General features: G+C 35.3%; 1 protein-coding gene across 1 annotated transcript in view; it reads right to left on the bottom strand.

The window, feature by feature from the left end:
- LGALSL (galectin like) overlaps nucleotides 1-2,559 on the bottom strand; it is a 66,950-nt gene extending 64,391 nt beyond the window's left edge. The window contains exon 1 of the mRNA XM_053712081.1: nucleotides 2,320-2,559. Coding sequence (XP_053568056.1) covers nucleotides 2,320-2,352 — 33 coding nt within the window. The 5' untranslated portion in view covers nucleotides 2,353-2,559. The remainder of the gene's footprint in view (nucleotides 1-2,319) is intronic.
- Between the last annotated feature and the right edge of the window lie 15,602 nt (nucleotides 2,560-18,161).

The raw sequence follows: 18,161 nt of genomic DNA, 5'->3' as shown, positions 1-18,161 counted from the left end.
GACATGCCCTGATAGTTTTGACTTGGACCCTGCAGCCTGAGACCCCCACTGATCTCTGCTTGCTGGCTACCCTACACTGCAAGATCGGTGATACTTGTGAATAGTAAAGAGCTATTTCAGACATTAAAGGGACATTGTACAGTTGCTTTTTCTTTGCATAAATGTTTTGTAGATGATACACTTATATAGCCCATCTGAGAGCATTTTTGTATCAATGTATAGTATTGCTTATTTTTAAATAACATTGTGCTGATTTTCAGACTCCTAAACCATTCCCAAAGTTTTAGATGTATACTGATGTCTACAGATTCAAGCTTGCTCCTGTTTGTCTAATGAGTCTTGTTATATGCAGGGGAGGGGGGGGGGGAGTGTCCGCTCATCCTGATTTCCCTGCCCCTTTCACTGGGTGTCCCAGCCAAACCTCATCAACAGTGCTAAACTGGGAGCTTCTAAATAGGTTTTTAAAAGGTTTTATGCAGGATTTTTAGATCAGTATCTGTGCATATTATTCTTTATAGTGGTGTCTATTACATGCAGTTATGTGAAAATTGTTGTATACTATCCCTAAAGTTTAACCAATCAATGCATAATATTGATCTAAACCAATCACAGCGAAGTCATACCAGCTACTCAGCTATTTGCTATCACAAGTACTCTGGAAATACAAATATGCAGACAGGCAGGTATAAGCAGGGCTTTCTACTAGTTCTGAGAAGTATTGTAGGCTATAAATTAGCTTTTACATCAGTCTTTTTTTTTTTTTCAAGCCTTTAGTTTATTTTAATTAAAAAAAGTCCTCCCTCACATTTCCTGGTTCTATGTTTTTCATACAAATGGTCTCTGTTTAGAGAACCCATTTAATCATTCTGTAGTTACAAAACGAGTTATGGAAAAAGGTAGTTGTTACTCTATTTTTTAGCACTTCCTTAAAGCAAACATAATGGAATGCCAGCAATTTACAACTAAGTTGCAAGGAGTTCTTACTATACATGTTCTGCACATAGAAATAAGGAACAAAAAGACAAAATACATGATTATGTCACTTGTTTCATGTTGTTATAGTCACTGTACTCTGAAATTGCAAAAAATGCAAATTGTTAAAACTGAAGTCCCTCTTGGTATTGGGATTTAATACTTATGTTATAAAGAAATAGTGCCTCCATCTACTGTACAAAATATATGTATGAATGTAAACTATAGTATGAAGAACATACAAACTCAGATGGGTAATTTATCTAGTGATTGTATCACCATAAGTTTTATTACCATGTTATTATTATTTTTAAACACAAAAACATTCTTGCTGTTTTATTAATATCATTTACAGAATACCCTCAAACTGTACATTAATAATGTACAATAAATGCTGGGGGGATTATTACACCACCAAAAATATGTCTAGTTAGTTTGAAATTTAAATGAGCTAGGCTACCCTATAGCTCCAAGCAATTAAAAGGACGTAGATTAAAACATTATCTTGAAGAAAGAGAAAAAAAGATTAACTCATTCATTCTATGAAAGTAGCCCTCACATTAGTCAAAAACAAAGCTGTTTTTTAGAGCAAAGTGCTTCTAGAATTTGCCATTATAGAAGTACTATAAAAAGCATTGGCAGAAATGGGGTTAACATAGTGCACAACATTAAACGTCTGCGTTTTGTTTGAGTAAACTGGTCAATAAAAACTGCATGAGAATAATGAATTGGTCTAATACATTTGATAAGTGTCTGTATGTTGCAAATGCTTATGACAGTTACTTTAATAAATGCAAAAAATCTTATCACCCTGATGCCCTTCCACCTATAACAATTCTAGCAAGGCAGGAGCACCCATGCATATTTAGTCAAACCCAATGTTTTGCAGGAAGCAGCATAAAAGGGGAGTTATTTGTGCCTGATATTTCTTTATTTCTCAACACATAAGTAGTGACTGGTGTTATATAGCAGACCACTCCTAATAAAATACGCTAAAATAAGATTATATATATATATATATATATATACACATACATACATTTTATATGTCTATATATATATATCCTTTTGACTTTGTCCCTTAACAGCTGCATGAATCTGGATTCCAAGTGCCAAGCTGTCACCTTGTGTCCCCAGGGACCTCTATAGGAATGGGAAATTCTCCCAGGGTTAACAGGTATTCGTGCGGACGTGGTAAATGCTGGCAGCACAGTGGATCAGTAGGGCCACAAGCACAGAGAGTGGTTGGCAAATCAGATCTCTAGCCCACAGATACCCTCCCACATGATATTATTTATTTGTGTCATTACAATACAATTCTATGCCATAAGCAATGGTCGGACTTACCATGGTTTCCCTTTCAACGAGGGACCCCGCCATCTTGTAGAGAAGTGTGCAGTTGTGCGGGTTGCAGAAGGGACTGGATCAGCTGGAGCCCGGGAGGGAGGAGGCGGGGGAGGTTGTGTTGGTGCTGGTTGCAGCAAGGGAAGGGAGGGCAGGTCTGAGCCCGGCTCAGCCTGGGATCAAAGCAGAGGAAAATCTGCTCTGACCTGGCAGATTGCACAGGCTTTCCAGCAGCCAAGGAGAAGGGGGTGTTCGAGGAGGAGGAGCTGCTGGTTGCACTGTATAGAGGAGCTGCTGGTTGCACTGTATAGTGGAGCTGCTGGTTCTGTATAGAGGAGCTGCTGGTTCTGTATAGAGGAGCTGCTGGTTGCACTGTATAGTGGAGCTGCTGGTTCTGTATAGAGGAGCTGCTGGTTCTGTATAGAGGAGCTGCTGGTTGCACTGTATAGTGGAGCTGCTGGTTCTGTATAGTGGAGCTGCTGGTTCTGTATAGAGGAGCTGCTGGTTGCACTGTATAGTGGAGCTGCTGGTTGCACTGTATAGTGGAGCTGCTGGTTGCACTGTATAGAGGAGCTGCTGGTTGCACTGTATAGTGGAGCTGCTGGTTGCACTGTATAGTGGAGCTGCTGGTTGCACTGTATAGTGGAGCTACTGGGAGCTGCTGGTTGCACTGTACAGTGGAGCTACTGGGAGCTGCTGGTTGCACTGTATAGTCTAGCTGCTGGTTGCACTGTATAGTGGAACTAGCAGAGATAACGAGTTGGGGTCTGCTGTGGTACTTGCTGCTTTTGAGCCTACGCACTACGTCTAATGGTCTGATTCAGGACAAGACTATTTCCAGCCCTCACACCTTACATTTGCATGGGACAGGCCGGTGGGTGTGGGCTCACAGGCTGGGCAACTCTACCTGAGTCATAATGGGTGTCACAAGCGCTTTAAACAGATGTGTATATTTTGGATAACAGGAAATAATCGCATGATGTGCTTTGGGATGTCAGAAAGTGATGAGATTTATTTTAAGCAATCATGATTTTTTTTCTGTTTACCTAATGTTTTGGGCTAAAGTATTATAGGATTATTGCTTTGGAAAATCGCTATGTGTTTGTGCATCATGTACACATCTTATTAAAATATATAGTTCCATTGCATTGCATGTTTGTAACTATTGAAATGTGTGTCTATGAGATAAACACACAGGGCAATATATAATACTTGTAATACAACTCTTCCTACAGCATGCAAATAAATGTTGTCTGCTGAGACATTGTTTCAATTGTATATTTAGTGATTGACATTTTTACTTTGAGTGATGAATGACAAATTGACTAAGAAACATAATTTGGACTTTATCAGTTTATAGTTAGCACAAATGTGATAATCAGTTAAACATCAATCTAGACAGCTTAAAATGCACTTACACCTGTCACTGTAGAAGTAGTGGATATGTTTATCTACAAAGGATGTGGCTACTAGTGTGGCCCACCCCTTAAAGGATTTGTTTGTCCTTGGCCAGGTGGCCACAGTGAGTGTTTATGGTCAAATATGTTTGTTTCACCTAATGTGTCAAAGAAGGGGCAAATGGAAATGTAGTCACAAATGCCACTCATTGCCTATTGCACTTAGAGGATGGAGAGTTAAAATTAAACATTAAAATGTTGAGATGGAAGTTGCTACATGAGAGTGGATAATAGAGTCATGTTTAGAGTGGGGTACAAGTAGAGATATGATTCATCCCCTCCAATGCTGTATATTTTATGAGCATTTCTTCAGTGAGAGACTGCAATGATATTTCATCATTTTGCCATACACTGTATGTATGTGATCTTCATTCTATTTTCCATAGACCTTTTGGAAGTCAGTTCCTTTATTAACTTCTATCAGTTACTACCAGTTTGATCAACAGACTTTACTTTACACTTATCCTCATCTGAAAAAATGATTGTGTTCATTTCCAGAATGCAAAAACTAATATCTGCAAGATTTATCATGGGGTCAATGCCCAGATCGTTTGAGCCTGCAACTGATATTTATGAAACATTTATATTTATGAAGCAGTGGTTTAAACCACTGCTTCATAAACCCTCCGCCAAATTGGAGTTGGCCAATGAAAATCACCCCTGATTAATTTGACGGGGGGGATTGACAAGCCCTTCTCTCACGCAATTGGTTGCATGAGGGTAGGGGGCGGTATTGCATGAGTGTCCCTTGTGCAATGATAAATAATGGGAACATATTTGACCCACAATTTGTGATAAGATACAGACAGGTTCACTACATGTGAATCCTGTCCGCTTGCAAATTGATAAATCGTGCTCTTTGTGTTTAACCCACTTGAAGAAATTTAACACGTAATAAAAGGGGAGGACATTTGTTTAAAGATAAAATGATTGAACAAAACAGAGCATTTTATTTTTACATTAGAATGTCCCTTTTTCATACCTATAACAGAATAAATACAGATGGGTGATTGTGAGCATAATCTTTCAAAATCTGAGGCTTTAGTTAAGCTGAATCCTTGAATATCTGGGTCAAGACCTTAAAGATCCCAGGTTAGGTTTTAGTCTCTGTATAGGGAAATAAGTCAATTTATTGTGGTACAGAAACATATTCTGTACATAAATGTGAAAACAACAAATACATATAATGTGTGAATTTTCTTTAGAGTTTCAGTTTTATAGCACTCAACATGAAATTGGGTGCATTGCTCATACAGTTCCACTTTATTTGGTGATGGTTAATGAGGATAGAGGCTGCATTACTTCATTTGTTATAATATATATATATATCATCCATGCACAACATGCACTCACTCCTCTCTTTTAGATGAATTTCCCAGGTGACTCCTCAATTATTCCACATAGAAAAAGATACACAGGAGGGCACTCACAGGTCTTTTCCAAAGTACAAATTTTCTTTATTCGTATTTAATTAATTTACAAGTTGATGTTTCAGGTGATACAAACAGCCTTTTTCAAGACAATCTATAATTCAATATTCATACATGCAATATATTATTCCTAGGTGTAACACAGTACATATAGAAAACTTAAAAACAACAATTTCATAGTAATCCCACCACACCGTGATCAAAAGAACCCTTTAAAACAATATATTATCTTAATCTTTATTTATAACATTAAAACATGTGCACATAAAGTATAAACCGATTTGTGTCAACTTATCCAGCAGAGCTCACAGTATATATATCCCATATGGTCTATTTACAAATGTGTGAAACAAAAATGGAGATGGAGCCACAATTTCATCAGAGGCTCAACTGAACCCTTTAGTATAAATTGTTGTTAACAGATCCCCCTGGAGATTATTATAGGTAGGGCGGTAACTTGCAAACACACTATGACAAGCTTTTTTATCGAATAACGCAACTCTGTTGCAAATGGCACAAAAATATGATACAATGCAGCCTTCATAATATGTGTAAAAGTTATAATGCCCCCTGTCGAAAATATCCATAGTGCAACAACCCTGAATCAAACATCTCACAAACATATGTTAAACAGTACATTGCCATTTTAACAATTTAACCAAGTCTGGGTAGTATCTACCTTAACGTGTAAGCGATACGGCTTCTTATGCCGCCATCCAGGATATGAGTATAGAGACAAGCTGGTTAAGGTAGATACTACCCGGACTTGTTTAAATTGTTAAAATGGCAATGTACTGTTTAACATATGTTTGTGAGATGTTTGATTCAGGGTTGTTGCACTATGGATATTTTTGACAGGGGACGTTATAACTTTTACACATATTATGAAGGCAGCATTGTATCATATTTTTTGTGCCATTTGCAACAGTGTTGCCTTATTCGACACAGCTTGTCATAGTGTGTTTGCAAGTTACCGCCCTACCTATAATAATCTCCAGGGGGATCTGTTAACAACAATTTATACTAAAGGGTTCAGTTGAGCCTCTGATGAAATTGTGGCTCCATCTCCATTTTTGTTTCACACATTTGTAAATAGACCATATGGGATATATATGCTGCGAGCTCTGCTGGATAAGATGACACAAATCGGTTTATACTTTATGTGCACATGTTTTAATGTTATAAATAAAGATTAAGATAATATATTGTTTTAAAGGGTTCTTTTGATCACGGTGTGGTGGGATTACTATGAAATTGTTGTTTTTAAGTTTTCTATATGTACTGTGTTACACCTAGGAATAATATATTGCATGTTTGAATTATAGATTGTCTTTAAAAAGGCTGTTTGTATCAGTCAAAACGCCGACTTGTAAATTAATTGAATACGAATAAAGAAAATTTGTACTTTTGAAAAGACCTGTGAGTGCCCTCCTGTGTATCTTTGTTTACTATATATATAGGCTGACCATATTGCCGCTTTAAAAAGGGACACATATGAAACATACATATGTCAGGGCTGTTTTCAGGGCTGTTTAAAGAAATGATTTTGTATCAGAACCCTCACATATGTATTTTTCATATGTGTTCCTTCTTAAAGTGGCAATATGGTCAGCCTATATATATATATATATATATATATATATATATATATATATATATATATATACTGTATATATAAATGGATTCAGTTAAGTGCACTCTCCCTCCATTCCAAACAACTTGAGGGTGCTTGAGTGGATATTATCTCAAATAAATACAATGGACCCAGCACTCATGAGGAAAGGGAAGGTTGTTCCCCGAAATGTCACTAAAAAATACACAGATGAAGAGTGAGTGCTGGGTCCATTGTATTCTATATATATATATATATATATATATATATATATATATATATATATATACACACACACATATAAATAGATAGATAGATAGATAGATATTTACAGCTGATTTACTAAAAATCAGGCCTCCAGTTTTTAATACATATTATATACCATATAGTAGATACATATTCAAAGGTAAAAAAGTATAATTATCTAATTTGCGTTGTTCTCTTGGTAGCCTTGTTGAAAAGCATACCTAGGTAGGCCCAGGAACAGCAGTGCGCTACTAGGAGCTAGCTGCTGATTGGTGTGTGCACATATATGCCTTTTGTTGTTGGCTCACCTGATGTCTTCAGCTAGCTCCCAGTAATGCATTGCTGCCCCTGCAACAAAGGGTACCAAGACAATGAAGCAAATTTAATAATAGAAGTAAAATGGAAAATTGTTTAAAATTGTATGTTATATCTGAAGTCTGAAAGAAGAAATCTGTCCCTTTAATAGAAAGTAAAAAAAAAATAACTTTTGAGATTCAGGAAGAGCTTTCAATTGTAAGGGACTTTTAAATTCACTTCTGTTATCAAATTTGTTGAAAAGCATATGTAAATATCCTCAGCAATAGCAATGCACTACTGTGAGCTAGCTGGTGATTGGTAGCTGCACACATTTGTCTCTTGTATGCAAGCATTAGTGCAGCATTAAAAAACTCTAACATGTCTGATCATTTTCTTTTTACACCTTTTTGCCAATTTAAAATTATAGCCAGGATTTAAGTGACCATTTAGCACTCTGTCCAGTCCACTAGTTGTAAGCATTTTGTTCTAGTGACTACAAATAAGGTGGCACATACCTTCTGCACTACAGACCTATAAGGAATATAAGTGTAATTTTGCTAGGGGAAAGTAAACACCTTGAGATTGTAAAATATTTAATTACAAATAGTAAAACAACTTTGCAGTATTCTTTCATTATTTAGTTTAACCCCTTAGCTGATTTCTCTGGGCTATTCCAGCTATACATGTGTCCCTAATTGTCCTCAGCAGTTAACAAACAGCAAAAACATGACTGTGGATAGCCTTGTTTGGATTGGCTCCTCCAAATGAAACAAATAATTGGTGGTTAGACTATTGTGAAAAAAAATGCAGCAAACAAGACTTTGTTTTTAAAGTGTTTAAACTTGGCTGATATTTTATTCTACAGCAAGACAGCATAATTGTCTTGCAATTTAAATGGTATTTAGTGTACTGTATAGCTGTGGTGCAGGAATTAAGGGTTTTGATTGGCTCTACCAATGGCTTTGTCACCATTAATAAAACATACACCAGACAGGGTGCTAAATGGACCATTACAATGATATCTAACAGTGAACAGTAGTATTACTGCATTAAAGGTATTGCTACAAATGTAAAAAAAAAAATCCTTTTGAAATGTTACAAGGTTGCCTTTCCATTTTCTAATAGGAGATAGCTTTCCTGCTTTCTGATGCTTGAGTGAGACTAAGCACATTAGCCTCTAGCATGAATGTATTTTTCCCCTGTTTATTTGTATTTTGTATGTAGTAAATCTTTATGCACATGTATTTTGTATGTAGTAAATCTTTATGCACATGTATTTTGTATGTAGTAAATCTTTATGCACATGTATTTTGTATGTAGTAAATCCTTATGCACATGTATTTTGTATGTAGTAAATCTTTATGCACATGTATTTTGTATGTAGTAAATCTTTATGCACATGTATTTTGTATGTAGTAAATCTTTATGCACATGTATTTTGTATGTAGTAAATCTTTATGCACATGTATTTTGTATGTAGTAAATCTTTATGCACATGTATTTTGTATGTAGTAAATCTTTATGCACATGTATTTTGTATGTAGTAAATCTTTATGCACATGTATTTTGTATGTAGTAAATCTTTATACACATGTATTTTGTATGTAGTAAATCTTTATGCACATGTATTTTGTATGTAGTAAATCTTTATGCACATGTATTTTGTATGTAGTAAATCTTTATGCACATGTATTTTGCCATGTTTTCTGTCTGGCTATGTCTCATTCTCATATGCCTGAACCTCATAAAATAGAACTATTTACTGCTCATGCCATATACGGCACATTCCTCAGTGCTTTATGAAATGTGAACTTGTTTTGTTGGCTCTTTCACAAAGATGCTGACATAATGGGATCACCTAGCAAACATCTTACATTGATTCCCACCCTACTGCTAATTAACTGTGAGAGGCCTGTCATAATGATGAGGTTGGCCCTGAGGGGAGGGCTGGGTGACATCACACCTAGTCCCTGGCAACATGCACAACCCTTTCCCCAGCAGAAAAAGAGTTAATGACAAGTATACAGTCTTCAGTGCATTCTTAGTAATATGACAGCAGCTCCCACTCCCTTGCTTTGTCATTTCTTTGGTTTAAAAGTGAGAAAGCAAAACACTTTGGTGTGGTCCAGTAAAATTCTGCTATTAATTTGTTATTGGCTAATTTGCATTACTAATTCAACATTATAATCTTTGCTTTTACTATTCCATGTATATAAAAACTAATTAGCATTTATTTTAAAGAGAATGTGTGTATACATTTTATTTTTTGTATTAAGGTATTAGAAATGAAACCCAGACAGTACTTTAAACAATCTCTAAAAGTAAATCAAAACAAATTGTGTAATGTGTATATGAAACAAAATAATATGCACAGAGTTGTCTGTTAGCTGAATAAAACCTCAGGTTTCGCAGATGATAAAAATATGCACCTTCTAATAGACTGATTCAGTTTGCAAATGGACACTTTCTATTGTAAAGAAATCCACAGAAGTTTCTTATCTTAAGAACTTAGAATACGATAGAATGAGACAGTCACAACAGTTCAGAGAGGCTTGCTGGACTTCATATGAAATATAGACTTGTCTGCAAATTGAAACAGAAACATTTACACAGTTGTATAGTAAAGAATGAGAGGTGCCATCTATTGGACTTATTACATTTGAAAATAAACACAAATAGGTAGATTACAAGTTGTGCATTCGTCTTTTAACGCTGTACTGCACACCTTTTAGCCTGTAGCGCAATGTCAGTCCCGCACACGTAAAAATTAAGTTTTTCATGGGACTTCCATAGTGCAGCAATTACAAGTTTTGCGTTCTGGCTACAAAGTTTGCGTTACACCCTATAACGTCAAGATCCGTAACGCCATCTGAAAGCAGTAGTTATGAGTTTTACGCAAGAAACTGTTGCAGAAAACTCATAACTAAAGTGTTACAAAGTACACTAAACACCCATAAACTACCTATTAACCCCTAAACCGAGGCAAACACTATATTAAAGTTATTAACCCCAATCTGCTGCTCCAGACATTGCCACCACTAATAACATTTATTAACCCCTATTCCGCCGCTCCCCGACATCGTCACTACTATAAAAAAAGTTATTTACCCCTAAACCGCTGCCCTCCCGCATTGCAAACACTATTTAAATATTATTAACCCCTTAAAAAACTTAAGTTTAAACTAACAATTAAACTAATATAACTATTTAACTACCAATTATTATTTTTTTATTTTTTCCAGAAAGAAAGTTTATTAATGTTCCATGTCAAGTACAGACATTGATCAATCATTATCACATCAAGGATCCAAACAGTAAAGCAAAAAGGAAGTATCATACATACATGTCCTTGTACCTATTACATTAGTTCAACAGATTCAAATTCTAACTTAAAATATACTTGTCTTGACATAGCATATTTCCTAAATTATCACACTTAATAGGATAATAATCCTATCCCTTCTTTCCTCATTTTAACACACAATTATTTTTTATATAACCACAGAAGCGGAAAGTTACATTTCCCCATATCTCTATATATAATGTACAGAATTTATAGTATCTCTTTGATACATAACACAACTTGACCGGACAGGCTTGTCCAGATATCAGCAATAAACAAAACAAAACAAACAAAAAAACAAAACAAAACAAAAAAAAAAAAGGAAAAAGGAGTTTTCCCTATCCCCCCCTCCCCGTCGTAAGCCAGTCATCCTACTCAAAGATCCACTCTCCTCTGAGTCTACAATTTTCTATATACACTGTATTCTCAATTTTTTTAATTATTCGTTTCTGTTCCTCTATATTTTGGGTTTTAACCCACTTCCCCCATTTGTCAAAGAAGCGTGCAATGTTAGTTTCAATATGGAACAGAGTATCCTGAAGTTCTATAAGGAATTGGTGTTGGATACTTGCCCGTAGAGTCAATAAGGATGGTGGTTTGGGATTCTTCCACCCTTTTAGTATAAGATTCCTTCCTATTAAAATTACCAATGTTAGAAATTTTCTTTTAAGTAAATGCTCCTTCTTATAATTGAAAAAAATAACCTGTTCTGCTTGTAAAGTGATTTGGGTCTCATATAGCTTACCTAGCCAGTAATTTACTTTCCCCAAAAATCTTTGTATTTTAGGGGAGAGCCAAAAACTATGTATAAAATTCATACTTTTTGTCTACATTTTGTACAAAGTGTTCCATCCCCAGTTCCACTTCACCTAGCAATTTTCTCAGGTGTGATATAGGCCATCCACAATATCTTAATGTGTTGTTCTCGCATAGGGATCGCTAACGATGCCTCTTTTACTCTTTCCACACTCTTCATCACTGTTTGCGTACTAAGATTCTTGAAAAATAAATCCCTCCATTTTACTGCCCCTGCCTCAAGATACAGTTTATGATTTCTATTATTTATTAAGTTATAAAGGAGTGAGATAGAATATTTGCCTTGTTTAATAAGATTAATCACTGGAATCAGCGGGGTAAGTTCCCAATTATTTTCTTGTACCCGAATTAGTCTCAGGCAGTAATGTCTGATTTTTAAGAAGGAAAAGAAATGTCTGTCTGGTATCAGAAAATTATTTTTAATTACTTCAAATTTTTCAACCTCTATTATATCTTGACTTCTTTTTACAAGTTGGATAATTTTAAAGAACCCCTTCTCTCTCCAAGATGCAAAAGTTTTAGATGAAAGACCCTGTTCAAACCCAGAATTTCCTTCGATAGACAAAAATTGTGTTGCAAAGGGTTTTAAACCTAGGAGTCTGCATGTCCTATGCCATGCAACAACTGTTTCTTTGAGAAAGTCTAATCTTTTAACGTAGGGTGGAAGATTTTTTATCTCTAAATGAAGAATATGAAGTATAGAGGTTTAATCAAGCTATTTTCTATTTCTAAAAGGGTAAAGTGATTACTCTCCAAAAGCCAGTCTAGAGCAATCTTTGACACAGCCACAAGGTTATATATTTCTATATTAGGGAGTCCCAAGCCCAGAAATTCTTTTTTAAGTACTAATTTTTGATAACTGATTCTGGGCTTCTTGTCCCTCCAAATATATTCTTTAATAGCCAAATTAATTATCTTAATCTCCTTTTAATTAGGAGAGGTATATTTTGAAAGAGGTACAATAATCTCGGGAGTGCAATCATCTTGAGCAAATTTATTTTGTCAGAAATAGAGAGTGGAAGAGAGGCCCATCTTTTAAGAGTTTCAGAAAATTGTCTGACTACGTTACTAATATTTAGAGAGTACCACTCCATGGGGTTATTAGATATCTTAACCCCAAGATATGTCATATAATTTGATACCTCCCTGTTGTTTGATTTTTTTGGAGCCATAAAACCTCAGATTTACTTCTATTAATGCGATATCCTGAAAAAGAACCATAATTTTCAATAATATGACATATTTTATAAAAACTCTTGCTAGAGTTTCTGGAGAATACCAACAGATCATCAGCATATACTGCTTACTGGACACTCTTACCACCTACATCAATCCCTTGTATATTTTTCCTTAATGCAATCAATAATGGTTCTAAGGCAATGTTAAAAATTAAGGGGGACAAGGGGCATCCCTGCCTAGTCCCTCTCAATAAGGGGAAGTAGGTCGTCTTGCTACTATTTATAATGATTGTTGCTCTAGACTCCCTGTACAGCATCTTGATCATATTGAGGCAATTCCCTTCATAACCAAATTGAGTAAGAGAGGTAATAAGGTGGTCCCATGTAACCGAATCGAAGGCCTTACTTGCGTCTAGTGATACTATTGAAATATCTTCTGTGTTTATTTTCTTGTTATATTTATCCTTGTACCATTGATCTAGAATTGCTAGGAAGACCTTCCTCAGATTAATATTTGAAGATCTTCCCTTCATAAATCCTGTTTGGTCAGGGTGTATTACAGTATTTAATGAGGCCTGAATCCTTTCAGCTAATATACTTGTTAATATCTTGTAGTCAATATTCAGGAGTGAGATAGTCAATTAACTGTGGATCTTTTCCAGGCTTAGATATTACAATTATTGTGTATTCATTAAAATCTTCTAACGGTTTCAACTGGCCATTCCAAAATTTATTCAGCAAGGTAGTTAACATTGGAGTTATTTCATCATTAAGAATCTTATAAAACTCAGATGGGAGACCATCTGGGCCTGATGCTTTATTATTCGCCATTGTTTTGATTGTCTGACTTATTTCTTTTTCTGTGATGGGTTCATTAATACTAATTAGATGATTACGCTCTAGCCTCGGAATTGTCAATGAATCCCAAAACTTTTCCTTCATATCTGAATTTATAGATTGTGTTGAGTAAAGTTCTGTAAAATGCTCAAGAAAAGCTTTTTGTATATCCCCTGTGTTCGTCCATATATGAGGTTTATCTTTAATTTTACTTATAAAGTTTCTAGTTTTATGATTTTTATCTATTCGTGCTAGAAAACTACCTACCTTATCCCCGTATCTATAGTATTGTGTACAGGACTTTATATTCTCATTAATTTAATTTTGTAAGAGATAATTATCTCAATTTCTTTTGGCCTGTATATATTTCCGCCAATTAGCTATATTTTTTTCCTGGATATAATTAGAATACTCGTTAATTAGGCAATTGGTTACCTGTTGTCTATATAGATTCGTTTTTTTTTTTAATCTTATTAGATACGTTGTGATCTCACCTCTAAGTACCACTTTTGCAGCATTCCAAAATATATGGGTTTTATCAAAAGAGCCATCATTAATCCGTTTATAATCAGCCCATTTCTCTTTTAAAAATTATTTTGGTGTTTTTTATTAAATATTTTAGAAAGAAAAACTGATTACTCTTCCTCTCCCTAGATTTGCGATTTAATGAGATTGTAATAGGGGCGTAGTCCGACATTGTTATCATATCAATATATGTTTCTTGAATACAATTAATTCATTTCTCTGAGGTGAGGAAGTAATCTATTCTGGATAACGTTTTTTTAGATTTCGAAAAGCATGTAAACTCCCTTTCGTCTGGGTGCATAATTCTATAACTAGCTAGGATTTTTAAATCCTGTTGAAATCTCTTTATGGTGTGAGTCTCTCTCTTTCTTCTTGCTAATGTGGTTTTATCTAATGTCCTCCCTCCTACTACTTGCTCTATGCTATCTCTACATCTATCCAACGTGTTACTGGGGGCAATATTAAAATCTCCTCCTATGATTAAAGCATTCCCCAGATACTTAAGTAGTTTATCCTGCAAAGTTTGCCAGAACCCTATATTTCTTTCATGTAATTAGCAAGAGTCCATGAGCTAGTGACGTATGGGATATACTTTCCTACCAGGAGGGGCAAAGTTTCCCAAACCTCAGAATGCCTATAAATACACCCCTCACCACACCCACAAATCAGTTTTACAAACTTTGCCTCCTGTAGAGGTGGTGAAGTAAGTTTGTGCTAGATTCTTCGTTGATATGCGCTCCACAGCAGGTTGGAGCCCGGTTTTCCTCTCAGCGTGCAGTGAATGTCATTGGGATGTGAAGAGAGTATTGCCTATTTGAATTCAATGATCTCCTTCTACGGGGTCTATTTCATAGGTTCTCTGTTATCGGTCGTAGAGATTCATCTCTTACCTCCCTTTTCAAATCTACAATATACTCTTATATATACCATTACCTCTACTTATTCTCGTTTCAGTACTGGTTTGGCTTTCTACTACATGTAGATGAGTGTCCTGGGGTAAGTAAGTCTTATTTTCTGTGACACTCTAAGCTATGGTTGGGCACTTTTATATAAAGTTCTAAATATATGTGTTTAAACATTTATTTGCCTTGATTCAGGATGTTCAACGTTCCTTATTTCAGACAGTCAGTTTCATATTTGGGATAAAATTTGACTTTTTTCCTGTGGGCTGTTAGGCTTGCGGGGGCTGAAAATGCTTCATTTTATTGCGTCATTCTTGGCGCGGACTTTCTTGGCGCAAATTTTTTTTTGTCATTTCCGGCATCATACGTGTCGCCGGAAGTTGCGTAATTTTTTTGACGTTTTTGCGCCAAAAAATGTCGGCGTTATCGGATGTGGCGCCATTTTTGGCCAAATAATGTGGGCGGCTTTTTTGGCGCTAAAAAATTTGAGCGTCATTGTTGTCTCCACAATATTTAAGTCTCATTATTTATTGCTTCTGGTTGCTAGAAGCTTGTTCATTGTCATTTTTTCCCATTCCTGAAACTGTCATTTAAGGAATTTGATCATTTTTGCTTTATATGTTGTTTTTTTCTATTACATATTGCAAGATGTCTCAGATTGTCCCTGAATCAGAAGCCACTTCTGGAAAAACGCTTAACTGAGTTTCAGTTCTACCAAAGCTAAGTTAATTTATTTTAAATGTTATAAATGTTTATCTTTAGCTATGGTTTGTAATAAGGTATTATGATATACTTTTACATGCAGAATCCATTAGTGTTTATGCTTTATATATTTCCATTCTTACATTTTATGTATAAGAAATATTTAGAAGATTTATAAGAAATATTTTCTGATTCTATTTTAAAGGCTTTGTCTGACTTCGTGCCTTCTAATAAAATTTTTAGGTCATTTTCACTTCTTTTTTTAATTATTGAAGTTTCAAATGACCAACAACATACTGATTTATCCTTCTCTGATGATGTTTTTTCTCTTTCAGAAATTTTCTTCATCAGATATTGACACTAACAAATCTACTTTTTTATTATTTTTCTATTATTAAAGTACATTTGTTCTTTGTTGAAAAGGTGTTGATTATTTTGGATATTAAGGTAACTAGTTCTTTAAGACTAGCTGATACTATTTCTGCCTATTTATTTCTTCTTTGTTTTCAGAGGTTTTCTTTCCAATTCCCCATTCTAGGGAATGGAATAGGCTGAGAATTTTCTTTTATTCCTTTTTCAAAGGTTTTAAACTATATTCTTTGCCAGCAGTTAAATTCAATTTGGAGGGTTCTCCAATTTATTGGGGCTATCTCTACTTCTACTAATTATGCTATTGTTTCTATAGCAAAATAGTATTTATTTTCCTTTAGATAGTTGTATCTTATATATGGAAAATTATTTAGTTTCAGGTACTTTTCTTGGTCCTGTGATTTATTTGGATATTGCAATTGCTTCATTTTTTCTGTTTACTTTAAGATCAAGTATCAGATTATGATTTATTTTAGCATTGTTAAAGGACAACATTTACTAGACTAGGTGCTGTTGCATTTGTCTTGTTGTTTTGCATTTATTGATTATGCAAGTCCTCTGTATTGACTGGTCCTTTAAACTGGACTATCATGCTAATAATTTCATTTGTGTCTTCATTTTATTGAATATTTTCACAAATGAGGGTTAATCTATGTCTTTAGCTATTTTAGCTAGAAGAATTTTGTTCTAAGATAATCAATTATTTGTTTTACAATTGGATTAAATTCTTAACTGTTACTCTGGGCTTCAAGATTGAGTTCTAAGACTAAAACTTTAAGCTTATACTAGTTTAGTTGTTCTTATTAAGGAACGAATTCTTGAGTTCTTTCCCAAGTAACATGTTTGTAATTGGGGTTCGAAATCAGCTCCCTAATATTGCGATGTACGTGCCGTATTCCAGCTTGGCTGGTAAGAGGCAGGTTAAGACTTCTTTGAAATTTATTTGGTTCTATTTTGTCCAAATTTCTTTGTTTTTATTCCAGTAAGGCTAACACTTTCTTTAAGTGTGTTTCTGTCCTATATATTTTGGGTACTGTTGAAGCATGGCTGGGCACCCATGGGGTTCAAGCGCTGCTCAGACCTGGAATCTTCTGGGGTATTTCTTCCAGTTCCTTTTTTAGGAACCGGGTTTGGAGTTTTATTCAAACTATTTTGCCTTTTTATGGTCATTGATAGCATTATTTGTTTTCATTAGATACAATAAATGCATATTTTCATTTTTCTGTTTTCATTCAGATTATTTTCTGAGGATGCGGAATCTCATATGATTCACTTGCTCTTCAGGACATAGTAAGAGGATCTTTTTTTCGAAAGCTCTTGATTCCTCACACAAGGGTCACCTTTTTTAGGTTTCCAGAAAGTTTGTGTCACTGTCTTTGTCTCTATCAGACAAGGGATAATTCTATTGGGTTCCGTCTGTCGGTACCTTTAGTCTCTATTATTTCCTTCAGTTGCTATATATGCATGGAAGTTTTAGGTCTTATGGCCACGGCATTGGATTCAATTCCCTTTGCTCATTTTCACTAGAAAGAACCTTTCCAGTCTTTTATGAGTGTTGTTTCTTCTAGAATATGGTTGGAGGATCAATTTACCAAAAAGTTCATTGATTCCTCAGACAAGGGTAACCTTTTTAGGTTTCCTGATAGATTCAGTGTCCTTGACTCTGTCTCTGACGGACAAGAGATGTCTGAAATTGGTTTCAGCTTGTCAAAACCTTCAGTCTCAATCTTTCCCTTCGGTAGCCTTATGCATGGAAATTCTAGGTATTATGACTGCTGCATTGGACGCGGTTCCCTTTGCTCGTTTTCACATGCGACCTCTTCAGCTCTGTATGCTGAACCAGTGGTGCAGGGATTATACAAAGATATCTCAATTAATATCTTTAAAACCGATTGTTCGACACTTTCTGACATGGTGGACAGACCACCATCGTTTAATTCAGGGGGCTTCTTTTTTTCTTCCAACCTGGTCTGAGATTTCAACAGATGCAAGTTTGACAGGTTGGGGAGCTGTTTGGGGGTCTCTGACAGCACAAGGGGTTTGGGAATCTCAGGAGGTGAGATTACCAATCTATATTTTGGAACTCCGTGCAATTTTCAGAGCTCTTCAATCATGGCCTCTTCTAAAGAGA

The sequence above is a fragment of the Bombina bombina genome, chromosome 4, assembly GCF_027579735.1.
Source record: "Bombina bombina isolate aBomBom1 chromosome 4, aBomBom1.pri, whole genome shotgun sequence".
Taxonomy (NCBI): domain Eukaryota; kingdom Metazoa; phylum Chordata; class Amphibia; order Anura; family Bombinatoridae; genus Bombina; species Bombina bombina.
The sequence above is the reverse complement of the archived record's forward strand: the minus strand, read 5'-3'. Positions and strand labels throughout refer to the sequence as shown.